The sequence below is a fragment of the Ostrea edulis genome, chromosome 1 (genome assembly GCF_947568905.1).
Source record: "Ostrea edulis chromosome 1, xbOstEdul1.1, whole genome shotgun sequence".
In the NCBI taxonomy this organism is placed as follows: domain Eukaryota; kingdom Metazoa; phylum Mollusca; class Bivalvia; order Ostreida; family Ostreidae; genus Ostrea; species Ostrea edulis.
The window spans coordinates 15582657-15600006 of NC_079164.1; the positions used below are offsets into that span (position 1 = coordinate 15582657).

A 17350-nucleotide genomic window follows, 5' to 3' on the forward strand; every position below is an offset into this window, starting at 1 on the left:
GTTGAACCCCCCCCCCCCCCCCCCCCCCCCATGATAAATGATAACCAACCACGCCACTTACTATTCATGACTGAAAATTCATTAATTAATTCTAGGTTTGTGAATAAATTTCAATGCATCCTTACTACAACAAATGGGAGGTTCAAATATGTAGCAATTTATTCAATAATTATATGTGAATGCTAAATTAATTAAAAATTGTGTTAAAACTAGGAAAAATCATGAATCATGCAGTCCCTTTAAATTAGATAGATGCACATAAAGGGAGGTTAGTTAAAAAAAAAAAGAAAAATTCTGGATTTGCACATGTATATGATTATAATTACATGCCTGGTATTTTTGAGTGATCTAAATCTATCAAAAAACATATTACAGGGCTTGACCTCAGAACCTAGTACAGGACTTTATTAACTCTTGTTTGTTCGTTTGAATTCTACTGCTGCTTTTTATGTGACATCCACTTTTACTTGTATTGTTTTATTTCTTTTACATCTTATATGTACATATTCTTGCATGAAATGTTTTATTTAAGCCTATTTGTGTTCTTTAGTTAATCTGTGATATGTCTGTGTATATGTGTACATGCATACTATGTGTCTTTAATTGTCTTTGATATATATATGTGATAATCAGTTAAAAATCTCTATAGAGCTTGTGTTGACTTGTTAAATGTATATAGTACCGACTTTTAAATATAATTTACTTAAGTGTTAAATCTAGGATCTAGAGAGGGCACACATATCATATGTTCAAAAGGCACTTTTTGTCACAGCAAGACAATTTTGGGGCACTTTCATTGTATCATACTATGATAGTAATAGAATAATCATTTAGCAAATTAGCCTCATTAAAAATTAATACATGCTGCCTTCATTTTAAACTTTTCAATCAACCTTGTGAAATAAAGAACAATTGTTTATATTAACAAATATTTTTTAAAAATTTATAGAGAAAAAAGAGCATGGTGCAATTAAAAAGGGCATGGCATCAGCCAAAAAGGGCATGGCGCAGCGCCATGCTAGTTTGCTTTAGATTTAACACTATTACTCAGGTTAGGAACACTTCCCCTATAGCGAGATCTTTTCGCTAAAACAAAATTATCCCTCTTTAGCGAGAAAGTAAACATTACCATAAATAGGGCTGCAACGGGTACCCGAAATAACCGAAAACCGAGGGTCGTGTTGTTCGGGTCTGGTTCGGTTCCATTTTTCCATATTTTGGTTCGGGTTTGGTTTTTAAAATAGAATCATTGTATGTCGTCAAAATTCTCAAAGGTGGCTGAATTTTGATCAATTGTTAAGTGATGGCATTGTGGACAAAACTGTAAATAATGACAGTATATGTAAGATATGTCAGACGCCTTGAAAATACACAACATCATCATTGACAAAACACGGAAACGAGTAGAATGACAATTAATGCTGTTTCTAGTACCATGGATGTTGAGTCTAAACCTCAATCCACGTCCCCGAGTAATTATTGTGACAAACTACAATAAAGGTTTTTGATTTTAACTGTATATTAGATTTCTAAAATAGTTATATAGACCCGAACCGAAATACCCAAAACCGAAGTAAAAAAATTAGAACCGACCCAACCCGAAAATTTTTGGAACCTTGACAGCCCTAACCTCAAACAGGTGTTTTGGTCTCTTTATTGAAAATAATGGCAAACTCCATGCAATGCTGAATAAATGCAACACACACTCAACATGACATGAATTGTCTCTATAAAATTTACAACATAGTCAAGAAATTTCATATCAAAGTTGCTGCGTAAGAGGGAAGGAGTCTGAAATCCAATGCACATCATGGGTGTTTTTGTTTTGATTTATTTATTTGCAGAAGTATTTTTGACACTTTTTCTTTTTTTCACATGAAATGCGAAGAGATGTACTTCACGTGTGTTTTTCTCGATTGTACGGTATATATTTAATCTCGTTAGAGAGGTATAATCGCGTTTTCGCAAGAATATCTCGCTGTAGGCAAAGTGTTCCCAACCTGTTACTTACCCTGGTGGAGAGCTCAAATAGGACGTTTCTGGTCTAATCCCATTCATGTACGGAGATTTGGTAAATAAATATTGTTTAAATTGAACCTGATCAAAACTTTGAACATTACGCAATACATATATAATTTCGCTCGCTCAAACGCCAGTTCAACAGTAGTACCGTCAGCATATTACTTTTGTGCACTCATTGAGTGTGGTGCGGGACGGGGTCGAGGTATGCTATGCAGGCGTTTGCAGAAGAAAAAGATAAAAATAATTCTAATTTAAGAGGGGACAGAGGTTGTTGCCGTTATATATAAGGACAAAAAATGTGAGGGTGGTTCAACTTACAAACTGGTTAATCCTTTCCACGATTAGCTCATTCAGTAAACAAAACAGCAACAGAGCATGACAAATCTTACAAGAAATAATTCGTTCACTCATTGAGTCCTTTGTTTCAAAACAAAACAAGAAATAAACATGACATGTATATAAGTCACAATATGTCTAAAACATATTTTTGATAGCTTTTAAATGAAGAAAAGGTTAAATTTCTGGATACCAAAATTTCTAGTCCATAAAATAGCTGCACGACATTTATATGTCTGATATACTGTTTATATTTATGGGATTACTCGATTCATATATATAAATCCTTCATCTTTTCTTGTGGAATAATAGCTTTACGACATTTATCTAATTTTGTACCATGATTGCCGTAACATGTTATTACAAAAAACAGTTACTGTAATACAGATATTTCAATATTTATGCTTCAACTGGTGCACCCATTCAGTTTATCTCACCTTGATAGGAAGGCGAATTCACCTAGGGAATCGGATACACCATTCATCTGTGAAAATGAATGCTCCACCGACTTTCGAATCGTTTTTGTTGTTCGATGGAGAGAAAAAGTAGGTGTTTTATAGAGTAGATAACAATTTTGCTCTTTTTATAATATGCATCCTGACCGTTTTCTGCCGTTTGTCTCAATAACTCTTCGTAGAAGTTCTCACGCTGCAGAACTGTAGCTCTCTGGCCAGCCTGCACCTGGGGAAAGACTAGATAGAATGTTCTATCGTTAAAATGATAATGTCCTACGGACCCGATTTAACGATAGAATGCGTCCTATATACCTGCAATGTAGCAAAATGAAAATTGCACACAGTGCATGTTTCGGTAAAATTATGTAACACATCACTCGTATGCATTTGGAAAGTTATCTTAACGACCCACTTGGGCCGTTCTTATTTGCAAATTAGGTAAGCGTTCGTTTTTGGAAAACAGCATGCAGCAGGGTGTTCCGATGGCAGTTTCCGGTAAAATGGCAGTCAGTTCGAATCGAGAAAAGTGACATTTCAAAGTGTTGAGTTTACAATATTATTATACGATTTTTTACAGTGTTAAGGACTTACAAATTACCAATGAGGTTAGTTGTATATAAATTTAACTTTAAATGTACGCGTTTATTCTTTGATAAGTTTAAAATCGTTTTGGAGCGATTCCGCAATTTTCTGCTACATTACGGGTATATGGGAGGTATTCTAACTGTGGTGAGGGCCTGTCCCGAGACACAGTTAGATTATTCTAACTAGGGAAAGACCAGAGACTGAGAGAGTTACAAACCCATAGCATACTCGATTCTGATAAAACACGGTCGAATCAAACGAAACTGAGTATACCCGGTGACACGCTATGAATCGAGTGACCCAGCCACAGTACAGTAATGAAAATGTTTACCTTCTATATTGTACAGGTTGGGAAAATCTCTACAACGAGAAATTCTCTAGCGAAAGTAAATATATCCCGTACAACCGAGAAAAATACCCGTGGAGTACATCTCTTTGTTTTTCACGTGAAAAGAAGAAAAAGTGCTAAAATGTCTGATACTTCTGCAAATCAATCAAAACAAAAACACGGATGTGCATTGGATTTCAGCATCCTTTCCTCTTGCGCAGCAACTTTGATATGCAATTTCTTCACTGTGTCATCAATTTTATAGAGACAATTTGCGTCATGTTGAGTGTGTGTTGCACTTATTCAGCATTGCACGGAGTTTGCCATTATTTTCAAAAAAGACACCAAAACACCTGTTTATGGTAATGTTTACTTTCTCGCTAAAGAGGAATAATCATAATTTAGAGAGAAGATCTTGCTATAGGGGAAGTGTTCCCAACCTGTTGTATAAACCTTATTCGGCATAGAAATGATCAACATATTTACAAATCCTGTTTATTTCACCAGTGTAAAAATTAAAAACATTAAATGTCTTAGAATAAGAAACTTTGGATACTACTGTCTCCAAGGTCGCCAGCTTGAAGCCGCCTTCACCTATCAAAATTTTTCAACTCAATCAGCTCACCCAACAAGATGCATACACAATCCCGGCTCACAATCAAGTGCATCACTGGTTAACCTGATTATGCTGGATCGTTAGAATCGAGTATGCTACCTGTCATTCCAAAAACCTTCGATTTACAGTTCGTCTTTTCCCCCCCATACAATTGAGGTCTTAAATCAATGTATTCTTGCATTGTCATGTTAAAATTTTAATATATATAATAATATATCAAAATATCTAACATATTTTCATACTACACTTTACAGCTTTAAACATTCATTAATAAAGCCTCATGCAAACCAAAAACTCATAGCTTTTAATTAGTCCCCTACCGACGAAGTCGGAGGGGACTTTAGGTTTGCGGTCCGTCAGTCTAGTTTTTCCACACTTTTTCTCTCTGTTTTTTCACTTAGTTATGACCCTTGGACTTAGAAAAATAGCATGAATTATCAGTTTTCCAGACACTTTTTTGGTTGTGCTTGCAGATATTCATTTGATATTTGGTACATTGCTTTGCCATAACAAGTTACAGATCAAGTTCGAATTTCATCTTGGTCCGTTGATTTTTCATAAAGTTATGGCCTTTGGACTTAGAAAAATAGCATGAATTATCAGTTTTCCAGACTTTTTTTGGTTGTGCTTGCAGATATTCATTTGATATTTGGTACATTGCTTTGCCATAACAAGTTACAGATCAAGTTCGAATTTCATCTTGGTTAGTTGATTTTTCATAAAGTTATGGCCCTTGGACTTAGAAAAATAGCATGAATTATCAGTTTTCCAGACTTTTTTGGTTGTGCTTGCAGATATTCATTTAATATTTGGTACATTGCTTTGCCATAACAAGCTACAGATCAAGTTTGAATTTCGTCTTGGTCCGTTGATTTTTCATTAAGTTATGACCCTTGGACTTAGAAAACTAGCATGAATTGTTAGTTTACATCCAAGTTTCTTATCTCTGTAGATAAAAGTACTACACTCATCAAAACTTCTAGCATAGTAATAAAACAATATAGCTAAATTATTCATGATCACCTACATGTCACAGTTTATTGACTTGGTTAGACTTAAAACCTAATTATGAATTTGTCTTTTTTTCTGGTCTAGTCTCTACTCGAATAGTAGTTGATTTCCAACCATTCCTATCCTGGGTCCCCAATTTTCCCTTTTCATAACCTACATAATGAACTTTGAATCTTTTTCTGGTACAGTAATTTTTGAAACCGGTAGGGGACTATGTATTGCCATGCAATACTCTCAGAATGCTTGTTATTTCATTCTTTGTGCTACAAATCTTATGTCTGAACCTGTAGTTGAACTTATCCACAACTGCCATTGGTCATAACAACAAATTCATCAAATTGTTTTGGTCTTCATTGATTACATTGGAGTAACTGACTGTCTCCTGTATACTGTTCGAAGTGGAGTTTTATTTCTAATGGCAGCTTAATGGTACTGGTGAATCTTTTTTAGAATAACAATTGAGAAGGACACAAAGGTTCCTAATGCTGCAATATTCACCGTCAATAAGGAGGACCACACTCTGGGGAACATGATTACAGCGTAAGTAACAGACGACTGAAGGAATTTGATAGAGTTAATACTGGTTACTGATGTATTAATACTAGGAAAATTGATTTCAAGATTTTCCTGTATTGAAGAAGTACTCTATAACCGGTATTTTCTGCAGTTCAAAAGTTTTGTGATTTGATCCCAGAAAGGTAGTGAATAATATTCTGCATTTCCAATTTCTGTGGTTGCATTATACCAATATATATCTAAATGTATATTTTGTGATTGAAATTTTTGCAGATTTTTCCCATCTGCAGAAATTGAACAAGTGAAAATATCTGTTGTATGGTAGTTATTCAGCAGCTAAAATAAGGCTGTAGACCTTCAATATTACCCATATGCAAAGAAGAATGACAATATGTTATTTACCAATAAATTCCATTTCTATGTAGCCAGCTGAGGAAAGACCCACAGGTTTTGTTTGCTGGGTATAAAAACCCCCACCCCCTGGAGCACAAGTTTGTCTTGAGGGTACAAACCACTGCTGACTACAGCCCCCAAGAGGCCATAACCCATGCCATTACTGATCTGATCTCGGAGTTCTCACTGCTAGAGGAGAGATTTAAGGTACATTTTGTTTGGAGTTGCGTTTTGTGTTGCCTGCCAAACATAACATACACCTTAGGATTATAATTTTTCATTTTCTGTCTGGAATTGTACTTTTACAATCAAATGTGATTGTTCCTTGCAAAATGCCTTTCACTTAGCACATCTGAATTATAAGTTCAAGTGAGCTTTCCTTATTAAGGTTGTTGGTTGTCCATTTGTACTTTTCACATTTCAATTTCTTTTCAAGAACCTTTGATTCAATTTCAACCATACTTGCCAAAAGGCATCCTTGGATAAATTGTTTTAAATTTTATTGAGATGAAGAGCCTGTCTAAGCATGCTAAGGGGAAGTAATGAAGAAATTGTGAAAATAGGTTTAGGTGTTTAAAAAGATTCAAGTTTCTTCAATCCATGAGCTCAAGCCCTAGGACCAGGACTGGACCACAATTGGGGGTTCAAAGTTTTACACTGGAATATGTACTGTAGGAAAATTCTTTTAAATTTTCTCAAGAACCACAAGAATGTGTCAGATTAATCTGCAAGTATCCTCATGTTGTGCAGATTCAAATTAACTTGCACCAGAGGCCAGGGAAAAGCTACAAGAAGGGGCAGAATTTTTACAATAGATCAATTTGATATGCAAGCATCCTTGTTAGTGTAGATTCCAGTTGGTTTAAACCATGACTTCCCTGAGGCCAGGGCATGTTCAAAGTAGGGATTAAAGTTAAAGGGGCGTGGACATGATTTGTTGAAAATTTTCAAATTTTATAATTTCCATTTTCATTGTTTACAATACTCAACTATGGTAGTGTATTTCTAATGGTCAACCAAAATTTGAATATCAGTTGTTGAGTTACAAGTGAGATACAGCACTCACAATTCTTTGTTATCAACACTCACAATTCTTTGTTATGTAGACGAGGCTCGTGCCATTTTTTTTGTTTACATTAAGATTGCTTAATAGAAAATATGTTTAAAACCAAAGGAGATATGCCAAACACTAGAAACTATTTCACTGTGTTCTGAATTAACTTGTAAATTGAAAAATTCAGCTTTAAACGAAACTTTTACTAGGTTAATACTTAACCTATGTAAACAAAAAACATGGCACGAGCCTTGTTTACATAACAAAGAATTGTGAGCTCTGTATCTCCCATGTACCTCGACAACTGTCTGACATTCAGATTTTTGCTGACCATTAGAAATATTTTAATTAAGCATTCTAAACATTAAATGTAGAAAAATGAAAATTTTCAGCTCAAATCATGTTCATGGGGGCCCCTTTCAGTTGGTATAAAAACTTTTACATAGAAATATGTCGTAAAAATTTTGAACACAGGAACCATAAGGGTACAATCAGATTTGTTTTTATCTTCGTGTAACTTAGATTCACTCTTCTTCAAACCTCTACCCCTGTGGCCCAGGTGGGGTACCAGTAAGGGATTAACTTTTTATATAAGGATAGGAGAGATATTTAAAAGTCTTCTTTGAATCACAAGGGTGCTATTAATCAAATTGATTATGTGTAAACTTTTTCATGTTTCATAGATTCAAACCATTACCTCCCCAAGCTAGGGTGGTGCTACAATAGGAATTTAGAATTAAAGAAAAATAGGAGAACTTCTTCTCAAATGCTACAAAGATAAAGTTTGTCAAATATGTATTCAACAGTACCATATAGTGTAGATGCCAGTTTGTTCAAAATGAGGGGCCATGGAAGGACTTTAAAGTTTTAGCGACAGAAAGTTTTACAATTATAGTGTCCCAAACTTATAAGTACTTTGTAAGCATTGTGGCTTATGGACATTTGTTTTTAAAGAAACCATTCATGTTTCAGACTTCAGGAGACCTCTGTAAATAAACATTGTACATTAAAACATAACTAGTTCACTTTTATTTGTTGGCAGTAAAACGTCTTGGAAAGTCTTTACATTTGAGATACGTTTTATTTTACAGGAAGCTGTCCGCGAAAAACAAGAAGGAGACTTGATTTAAAGGAAGCTACATTTTTACTAAGAAATAGGACAGTAAACAAGACGATTAAACTCAGCGCCAGCAGAGCTATGTGTGGGAATGTGGTTGCCAAAGAAGGAATCTTGCTAACATTTTATTGAAAGTCAAAAAATTATAAAACAGAAAGAGAATGGAGACGACAAACTTTGTAAGCAACTACATTGAAGTCTTAGTGCTTAAAACAGTATCTCACCAGGGACGTATGTACTGGTGTTTTTAGGAAAGACGCAACTTTTGTTCTTGTTGAGATTTTTACATCTGGGAGAAAATGAGGAATTGTGAATGTAATATGTGTACTTGAAAGATGAATGTAAATCTTTTGTTTGACTGTAGTGTTTGTGAATATGAATGTTTGGTAATAAAAAGAGAATGTATATTGTTAAGAAAAATATTTTATTTATAAATGAAAAGCACAAAGCTCTGCAAACAAGGGATGCACAATAGAAGCCCATATCTTTATGCAGGATATTGTTACTGCAGTATTCTGTGAAATCGCATTCTTCCATATTTAACTGTTTGTGAAGTATTAAGATTGTTTTCATTGGAATGTTTTAGATGTTGATTAACTGTGTCCTACTCTTGTGCGTTGATTCCAGAATTTTTGGAACTAGAATTATTAAATGCTTACATATCTACTTCGCTACAGAAATAAACCAAATCCGATATCAAAGTGCTCTGCAACCTCGGAGAAACTCTTGGCATTTCCCATTGTACTAGTACATCTACAGTGCATGTACCTACATGGTTTCCAAGTTGTCTTTTTTTTTTTTTAAAAGCTGACCATGAAATTAAATAATAAAAGCATTCATGCACATTGCAAGGTAAATAATATACTCCGATACTCTCCTTATGGAGGATAGCTGAACATCACAGACTTGGAAGATAGCTGAACATCACAGATTTGGAAGATAGCTGAACATCACAGACTTGGTGTGTCAAAGTCTGTATAATGAAGTGACTTGTTTATAGTAGGAATGCAAATGGAGTTCATGGTTATGTTTAGAATAAAGGGAATTACATTTTCAGCAAGAATGCATGTACATCTTTGGTCTGTTATGGTAGCCCCAGGTAAACAGTTGCCGGTATCAAATGTGTTATATTTACTGCGACCTTGTGTGCATTACTTGTGTTTATGCATCTGCATTTTGCACAAATATAAAGTTTTGTGCCCATTGCTTATAATTCCATTCTGTCAGTAGGTAATTGGTGATGACAGGATTACTGCAAATACTTGCAATATGTACTTGCAGAGAAAAACTTTTCATTTGCATTTTCATCTTGCTAATTTACCTTGTGTTTCTGGTAATTTTGAGTACTGCATGGTGTTTTTAAACATATTTATATTTGTTTCTTATTCCCAGAGATTTACTATAATATTAGAGATGTACACGTGTTGAATATCTGCACTGATACATGTAATTAGTAAACACCAATATGAAATGAAGTGCAGCAAAGCTCACCCCCTTGTAGACCATGCAAACCCGATACATATACATATATTAATGTACTCAACTGATATGGTGGATAAACAAACACTTGGAATTATGGTATATTTATTAGCTTACCTGAGCTCAAGTGAGCTTTTCTTAACACCTGTTGTCTGTAGTCTTTCTGTTTATCCATTCGTTAATCTGTAAACTTGACAATTTTCAACTTCTTAACCACTGAGTCAATTTCAACTAAACTTGGTACAGAGCATCTTTAGGTGAAGGGGATTCAAATTGTTCAATAAAGGGCCATGTCCCCATCCAAGGGGAAATAATCAAGAAAATGTAAAAATAGGATGGGGTCATTTAAAAATCTTCTCGAGAACTATTGGGCAAGAAAAGATCAAACTTGTGTGAAACTCTCCTGACATAGTGTAGAATAGATTCTAAATTGTTTATAATTCATGATCTCAGAGGATAGGATGGGGCCACAATTTAAGTTATAGGAAATAATCTATAAAAATCTCAAGAACAGCAAGACCATATATAGTTAAACTGATATGCAAGAATTTTCAAGTAGTGCAGATTCAAGTTTCATAAACCATTGCCATAGGGGGTTGGGTGGAGCCACAATAGGAAATCAAAAGTTTTACATGGGAATATATGAAGAAAAATGTCAAAAACAGCAAGACCATGATTAGTCATATTACAATGCAAGCATCCTCAAGTTGTGCAGATTCAGTTTTATTTTAAATCATGGTCCTGGGGTATGATGGTGCTCCCGCAATAGGGAATTCAAGTTTTACCTAAGTATACATTTACATGGGACAAAATCTTATTCTCGTCAGTCAGAATCATTCATATTGGTATACAAGCATCCTCAGGTAGTGCAGATTCAAGTTTGTCCAATCAAAGTTTTAAATGGAAATATATATGGGGAGAACATTTGAAAATCTTGAAATAATTATTGTCCTCCTTGTGACTAACCTATATGAGCAAGTATTTTATAACAGTTGTCAAGAAATGCCATTACTACAAAAGGATATACTGTTTCCCATCTTTTGGATGAAAGGTGAAAATTGCAAACATTGATCAATCTCATAACTCCTATAAGGAATGTAAATTAGAGAGTTGGGCAAACACGGACCCCTGGATATACCAGAGGTGGAATGGGGTGCCTAAGAGGAGTAAGCATCCCCTGTCAACTGGTTACACCTGCTGGAGCCCTATATCTTGATCAGGTAAATGGAGTAATCCGTATTATTCCGTAGTCAAAATCAGTGTGCCAAGAACGGCCTAACAATCGGCATGAAAAACGTCAGACAGCATTTGACCCAAAGATAAGTTGTATTGGCAAACCAGATCATTATAATAACCATAGAATTTGCGAAATGTTGACTTTAAAGGAGACTGTTGAAACCCCTTTCACATCAACTTGTTTGTCAGTAGCTTGCATCGATTTAACAAGAGGCCCAAGGGCCACATCGATTACCTGGGTGACCTTGGCCTTCCCGTTGTGATTTTGAAAAAGAATTTTTATCAAGTTTTATTCCCATGAAATTTTTGACCCCATATTGTGGCCCCAACCTAGCCCCAAAGGATCATGACATAACTAAAAATGATTTCACAAAACACGGATGTGCCTCAACACCAATATGACTAACATGACCTTCCTGTTCTTATTAAGACAAAAGTCACAAGGCCATAGTGTGAAATGAAATATCTTGCCATAAGAAATCTGTATACAAAATATGAAATCTCCATCTTACACAGTTCAGGAGATATTGATTAGGCATGAGCTGAGCAAAGTTGAATCTACTCTATACCAGGAAGCCTTTGGGTAAATCTCTATCCTTATAGTAAGTTGGTTCTTGAGAAGATTTTCCCAATATATTTGCATGCAAAACTTTGATCCCCTATTGTGGTACCACCCTATCCCCGAGGATTATGGTTTTAACAAACTTGAATCTGCACTATGTCAGGAACCTTTCATGCAAGGTGAAGATAACGAACAGTGATCAATCTCATAACTCCTACAAGCAATACAAAATATTCATGTGAATTTCAACTTTTCTGGTCCTATGGTTCTTGAGAAGATTTTTAAATGACTCCAATTTTGTAATTATCTCCCCTTTAAAGGAGGCATGACCCTTCATTTGAAGAAACTTGAATCCTCTTTATCCAATGATGATTTGTAGCAAGTTTGGTTGAAATTGGCCCAGTGGTTCAAGAGAAGAAATCGAAAATGAGAACAGTTTACAGACAGACGGACAACAGGTGATCAAAAAAGCTCACTTGCATGAGCTTTCAGCTCAGGTGAGCTAAAACTGATCATACGCACACCAAGGTCTTGTGTATCGAATCAGTTGAGAGATATAAACACCATATGCAGGTAATAATGGAATATTGCTACATAAATATGGAAAGTTGACGATGGAGAAGCTGAAATCATCCCGTTCGTCATAAAGTTGAGTTGTTAGTTTGCCATTAATATTTGTTTTCAATAAAATATCTAAGTACGAAGCAGACGTGGAGGAGTCTGTGGTGTCCTTAATTTCGTGTTCACAGGGATATATCTAATCGACATATGAATGAAAATGAGTATTGTTAATAGATAATACGTCGTCGGTATATCTAACTGTCGAGTTGAAGGCCACAGCAAGATATTTTTTCTTCTCATGTAGAAACTTTTGAATAAACGCTGCTTCATAAGAATATAAAAACAGGTTAGCTAACGAAGTAGCACAATTGGTGCCCATGGGAATTCCAACAGACTGTTGGAAGACCTGATCACCAAAGACAACGGCATATTGTCAATGAGGATTGTATCTTGCTTAACGTCTCGCTCGAGAATTTTTCACTTATATAGAGACTTGGATGACTTTTTCGAGTAAATATAGTGTGCATTTTGTGTGGATAAAAAAATTCCAGACATTTGTTGTGCTAGTGAATTCGTGGTGTTAAAACATACACCAATTCTACAAAATTAAAAAGAAGGGATGATTTCACAGGGCTTTAAAAAGGCTTTACCCAATATTTAGAATATGTTTTTAAACATGCAAGTTCTTTGCATGGTTATAATTATTTCAAGGCTCGAGTTTAAGATATGAGACAGTATTTGGGAATGCATAATATTTCCTGGGGTTGGTCCTATTCCGAAGAATTCTTTAAGTCCGTTGGATCCGCACATCGACCAGGCCTTCACAACACAAGTCAAGCACATTTGGATTTTATATTAACATCTTCCAAAACTAGTATAAAGTTTTGAATTTTGATTCGACAGTAGTCAAACTATGTCAAAGTAACACATATAGAATCGTCATCTAGTAAGTATATCAATGGTTTTCTTGTAGAAGGCGCATAAATATTCCAACAGAACACCCAAGTACAACTATCTGTGCCAGGAACTTGGAAAGCGACACTAAATAGTCCGTAGATCGGTTCTGTCTATTGGAAAGTATGCAACAGAACACGCACTGACCCAGAGCACGGACGCCCACCTCCAGTAATGACCACGCGGCCTTGACATATTGCACCCAGTGAACCACCCTCTGGGTATTCACGGCGATCACGAGGGCTACGGCGATCTGAGGAACATCCTCAACCCATGTGGATACCATGGATACGATGTCCGAGGACACACAAGACCCCCGATCTGTGAACATCTCTGCGGCAAGGTTCACGACCTCGAACATGAAGGTCAGCGAGCCCAATGATGCCACCCCTAGAATCGTCCAGTGGAGGTAGCCGTTGTTAATCACGTAAGGCTCGGTACTGTCCTTAACCTCTGTGTAGAATAGCCAATCACAGGAAAGGTCAATGACTTCCAAGAAAAACACCACGAGCAGTACGACCCAGTGACGACAGGATGCCATTTTGTGTTTTCTGCAGAATTCAAAATGAGTTTTCGTATTTTGAAGGCATTGTTATTAGGTCTATGATAATGCATTCTTGTATGAAGATAGTATTAAACAGATTTAATCGTCTGCATGTCTCCAACAAATCTATTTGGCACGTGACAGTATTATCTAATTCAATGTTTGTCACATTGTCTGCACCGTTGTCAACTGTTTGGAAACTTTGCTATTACTGATCCCCAGTGTAACGTTTGGCACACACGCACGCGCGCAATATGCACAACTTACATTTTTTTTTAATACAAGTCTCCAAATGGAAATGTTCTCGTGACCCCTACATCTTACGCTATATTCTATTTTCTTAATAAGAACAGGAACATTATCGTTGGTTAACTATCTTGCACAGACATTCCCGTACAATGTATCACTCATGACCGTGTCATAATAATCAATTTAATACTTTTTGTGCACTAGCTGTTGGTAAGTATTTGTATCGGATCGATATTTTGATAAGGGGACATCTGTTACCCTACAATGGCATTCAGTCTTTACTTGTGGACTATTGGGATGCCAAAATCATAATTATAGCAAATCATAATGGAATTAGCATAATGTAATGAATAATACATTTATATTTGGTAATAATGTTGAATTTTTGCAACGGAAATTCGACTAAAACCTCCGATCAATCGATTAAGAAACCAGAGTAAAACTAACATTCTTACTAGAAATACATCACGATCGCGTTCGTACACCATTCTTAGTTCCGCAAACGTTGACAATATAATTATTCTCTTACGCAACGGACAGAAAACCCCCAATAGTTAATAACATTTCATTTAGTATTCATAACACAGTATATTTTACACCGTGGGACACGTTGTTCAAACCCCTTTCTATCATCTTGTTCTCGTCCCATACTACCTTGCATACAAGTTAGAATTTTTTTTTAATTGAAAACTTTTGAATTTATTCTACATAGTAAAAAAAAAAGGTGCAGTTTTTGTAGAATTAAGTAATCTGAAATTATATTTAAAAACCTCCGCCGGATTGGAAGTTTCAGCAGACGATGTGCTAACCTACTAAGCTACTCAATGAATCCTGGAAGGAATAGACAAATATTGCTGATGCATGTACTTATATTTTCGTTCATGGCTGTCATTATGACGTTGTAGAGTGCCCCCTTAAGATCGCAGTTCTAAATTCACTCCACGACGGTAGACTCTAGTCATTAGCCATATAAGATTCTTACCTTTATAATTATATCGGGTAACATTCAACACATGCTCCATCCGATGTACGGTGTATCTAGATATAATAAATTGAACTGATAAAAGGTAAACATGGCCCAGTAAACTGGTGTTCACTACGTACTCATAATAATAAACATATACCCCGATAACGAGTAATATCCACATTCACCCCGAAATCGAAAAAAAGGTGTTTGATAACACCATTATTACAGGTACCTGTGGAATGCGAAAGAAAATCGAAACCATTCGAAACGAAAATAACCGAAACGAAACCAATGAGAACGAAACGTAGTTAACAGAATAGATTAAAACCTACTGACGAAAATGATGTCAAATATGAAGGACACAATCCTATTCATTGGCTGGGAGGTAATAGAGGTCTATTCTTTTTTTTAATTAAAACTTATTTTTTATGCATGGATTTTGCGCTGATATTTTAGTGAAACACACGGTTGGCACAGTCTGTACCACAACACTGTGTCATTTACAAACCAATGGATTCGGCGTGTCACACCATCGCACTTTGGCGTGTCAAACCATCGCACTTTGGCGTGTCAGACCATCGCACTTTGGCGCATGAGTGTGGACCATCGCACTTTGGCGTGTCACACCATCGGGGTTTGGCGTGACCATCGCACCTTGGAGCGACCATCACACTTTAGAGTCTTACATATATATAGTCCAAGTCTCCGGTTATGGGTCCGAAAGTTTCCAGAAAGAGCTTCTTTTAAGGAAATGGTTTATTCGGTATTTTTTCATTTAGAACAATTAAGATAGCCCCATGGGACTTTACATATATAGTGCATATAGTAGAGAAAATGTGTACTTTTGTTATTATCCACTTCGCGGATTATAAAACCTAAACTGCACCAAGTTACATTATATCGTATAACATAGGTTAAAATTAGCTTCATTCCTTAAATGATACCGGGAAAAATTAATGTTTATCAATAAATTTATTGAGTTTAAACACCCCCCCTCCCACCAAGAGAGAGAGGAAGGGGGGGGGGCTGATAAAAATTGTAAAGAGACTATTCGTAACAATTTGACGGAAGTTGCAAAAATTCTGTCCTTATAGTTACGTCTCCATAAACGTGACCCACAGGCTGTGAAATATACAAGATATTAGATTGGTCGGAACAAGTGGTGTGGGGATATGTCATTACTGATATCCCTCAAAACTATTTTTTCACAATTCGAAAGAGAGTATTAGATAAACTTTTATAGGTGTCCCTATAGCTTATATTTAACATAAATGTGGTACTTCTTTAATTGCTTTTACAATAATGTGTGTGTATTCTCTTCTAGACATTATGAGGACGTCCTCACTTAACAGGTTTCGTGAGTTAGAGAGAGACAGACAGACAGACAAATAGACAGAGAGAGAATCATTAAGTACTTACTGAGCTATAATTGTAGTATCAACTCTGTTGAACCCTTCAGGAGAAACTTCAGATGTATTGTGCCACAACACATACGTGAAAATCAATAGCATCATCAAAACTTTCAACATTTTAAACCACGATAAATTAAAAACTAGTCCTTTTGACACCATGGACAGCTTCTTCTTCAATAAAAATGGAACTCGAAAATATTTACGTCTTGTGACAAGTCACCTAAAAACTACTTTCTTCAGCATCACTCTGATTCTAGACATACACGTACTCTGAAGCCGATATTAAAAGGATTGACAATAATATCTACGTAGTCTTCAAATGGCGATTGAGTCTTCCAACATTCCTCATGGACACTTGGACCCACCTTGACACGAGGGACATGCCGTAAACTCTATATTGAATAGAGATGTTTGCATATCATTTTGATAAATTGCACTATGTGGTTTTTAAAAAGATTTTTAAAAAATCCCTAAATATAAAAATTAAATCTTTGGATTTCTGTTGTGGCTGTTTTGAACCCGGATGTCAGTGTGTGCACAAAAATTTAAATCTACAAAACGTAAGGGTACTTCAATCTGTACATCACTATATAAGAAAACTTTATTCATGTGGTTCTCGAGAAGATTTATAAAACAACTTCAAACCACAACTGTGTCCCGGAACAGATCGCGATCCTTTACAGGAACAAACTTTAATTCCCTTTACTTAGAGTGCTTGATGCCAAGTTTGGTAAAAAATCAGCTTATTAGTTCTTGAGAAGAAATCGAAAACGTAAAAAGTTTATATGCAAGGTTACAAAATAAATAAAGTTGCAAAATAATTTAACAACAAAATAAATAAAGTAGCAAAAGAATTTAACCAAAAAAAAAAACAAACAAACAAAAAAACCCAACAACAACAACAACACAGGAATCACAGTATAGCGAAAGTAAAGCAATGCATAGAAAAGTCC

General features: G+C 35.6%; 3 protein-coding genes across 7 annotated transcripts in view; 1 reads left to right on the plus strand and 2 right to left on the minus strand.

Annotated features, from left to right (window-relative positions):
* LOC125661725 (uncharacterized) overlaps positions 1-2418 on the minus strand; it is a 73599-nt gene extending 71181 nt beyond the window's left edge. Inside the window, exon 1 of one of the 3 annotated variants that reach the window (XM_048893885.2) lies at positions 2341-2418. The gene's annotated coding sequence lies outside the window, so the exon portion shown is untranslated. Of the gene's footprint in view, positions 1-1129; positions 1288-2340 lie in introns of those variants that run through there. The other 2 variants (XM_056152792.1, XM_048893876.2) reach the window with 2 other exon arrangements.
* Positions 2419-2608: 190 nt separating this feature from the next.
* On the plus strand, positions 2609-8853 carry LOC125661873 (DNA-directed RNA polymerase II subunit RPB11-a-like). Its single transcript, XM_048894008.2, has 4 exons — positions 2609-2903; positions 5804-5893; positions 6295-6469; positions 8408-8853. Exons 1-4 carry the CDS (start codon positions 2713-2715, stop codon positions 8444-8446), a joined length of 495 nt encoding a protein of 164 aa, XP_048749965.2. The 5' UTR covers positions 2609-2712; the 3' UTR covers positions 8447-8853.
* A 4256-nt stretch (positions 8854-13109) lies between these two features.
* Positions 13110-17275, minus strand: LOC125661845 (uncharacterized). Of its 3 annotated transcripts, none has more exons than XM_048893975.2 (3): positions 16405-17275; positions 15001-15056; positions 13110-13776 (listed from the first exon to the last, which is right to left on the minus strand). In XM_048893975.2, the coding sequence occupies exon 3, from the start codon at positions 13764-13766 to the stop codon at positions 13227-13229; it is 540 nt and encodes a 179-aa protein (XP_048749932.2). In that variant the 5' UTR covers positions 13767-13776; positions 15001-15056; positions 16405-17275; the 3' UTR covers positions 13110-13226. The 3 variants fall into 3 exon arrangements, with proteins under 3 accessions (XP_048749932.2, XP_048749933.2, XP_056008777.1); XM_048893976.2 differs by lacking the exon at positions 16405-17275 and adding an exon at positions 15143-16382; XM_056152802.1 differs by lacking the exon at positions 16405-17275 and having other exon boundaries at positions 15001-16382.
* Between the last annotated feature and the right edge of the window lie 75 nt (positions 17276-17350).

Coding starts and splice junctions, on each gene's coding strand:
- LOC125661873 (XM_048894008.2), top strand. CDS start 2,713: ATGTTATTACAAAAAACAGTTACTGTAATACAGATATTTCAATATTTA. Junction 2,904..5,803: donor TTGTTCGATGGAGAGAAAAA/GTAGGTGTTTTA, acceptor AATCTTTTTTAG/AATAACAATTGAGAAGGACA. Junction 5,894..6,294: donor CTGGGGAACATGATTACAGC/GTAAGTAACAGA, acceptor ATTTCTATGTAG/CCAGCTGAGGAAAGACCCAC.
- LOC125661845 (XM_048893975.2), bottom strand. CDS start 13,766: ATGGCATCCTGTCGTCACTGGGTCGTACTGCTCGTGGTGTTTTTCTTG.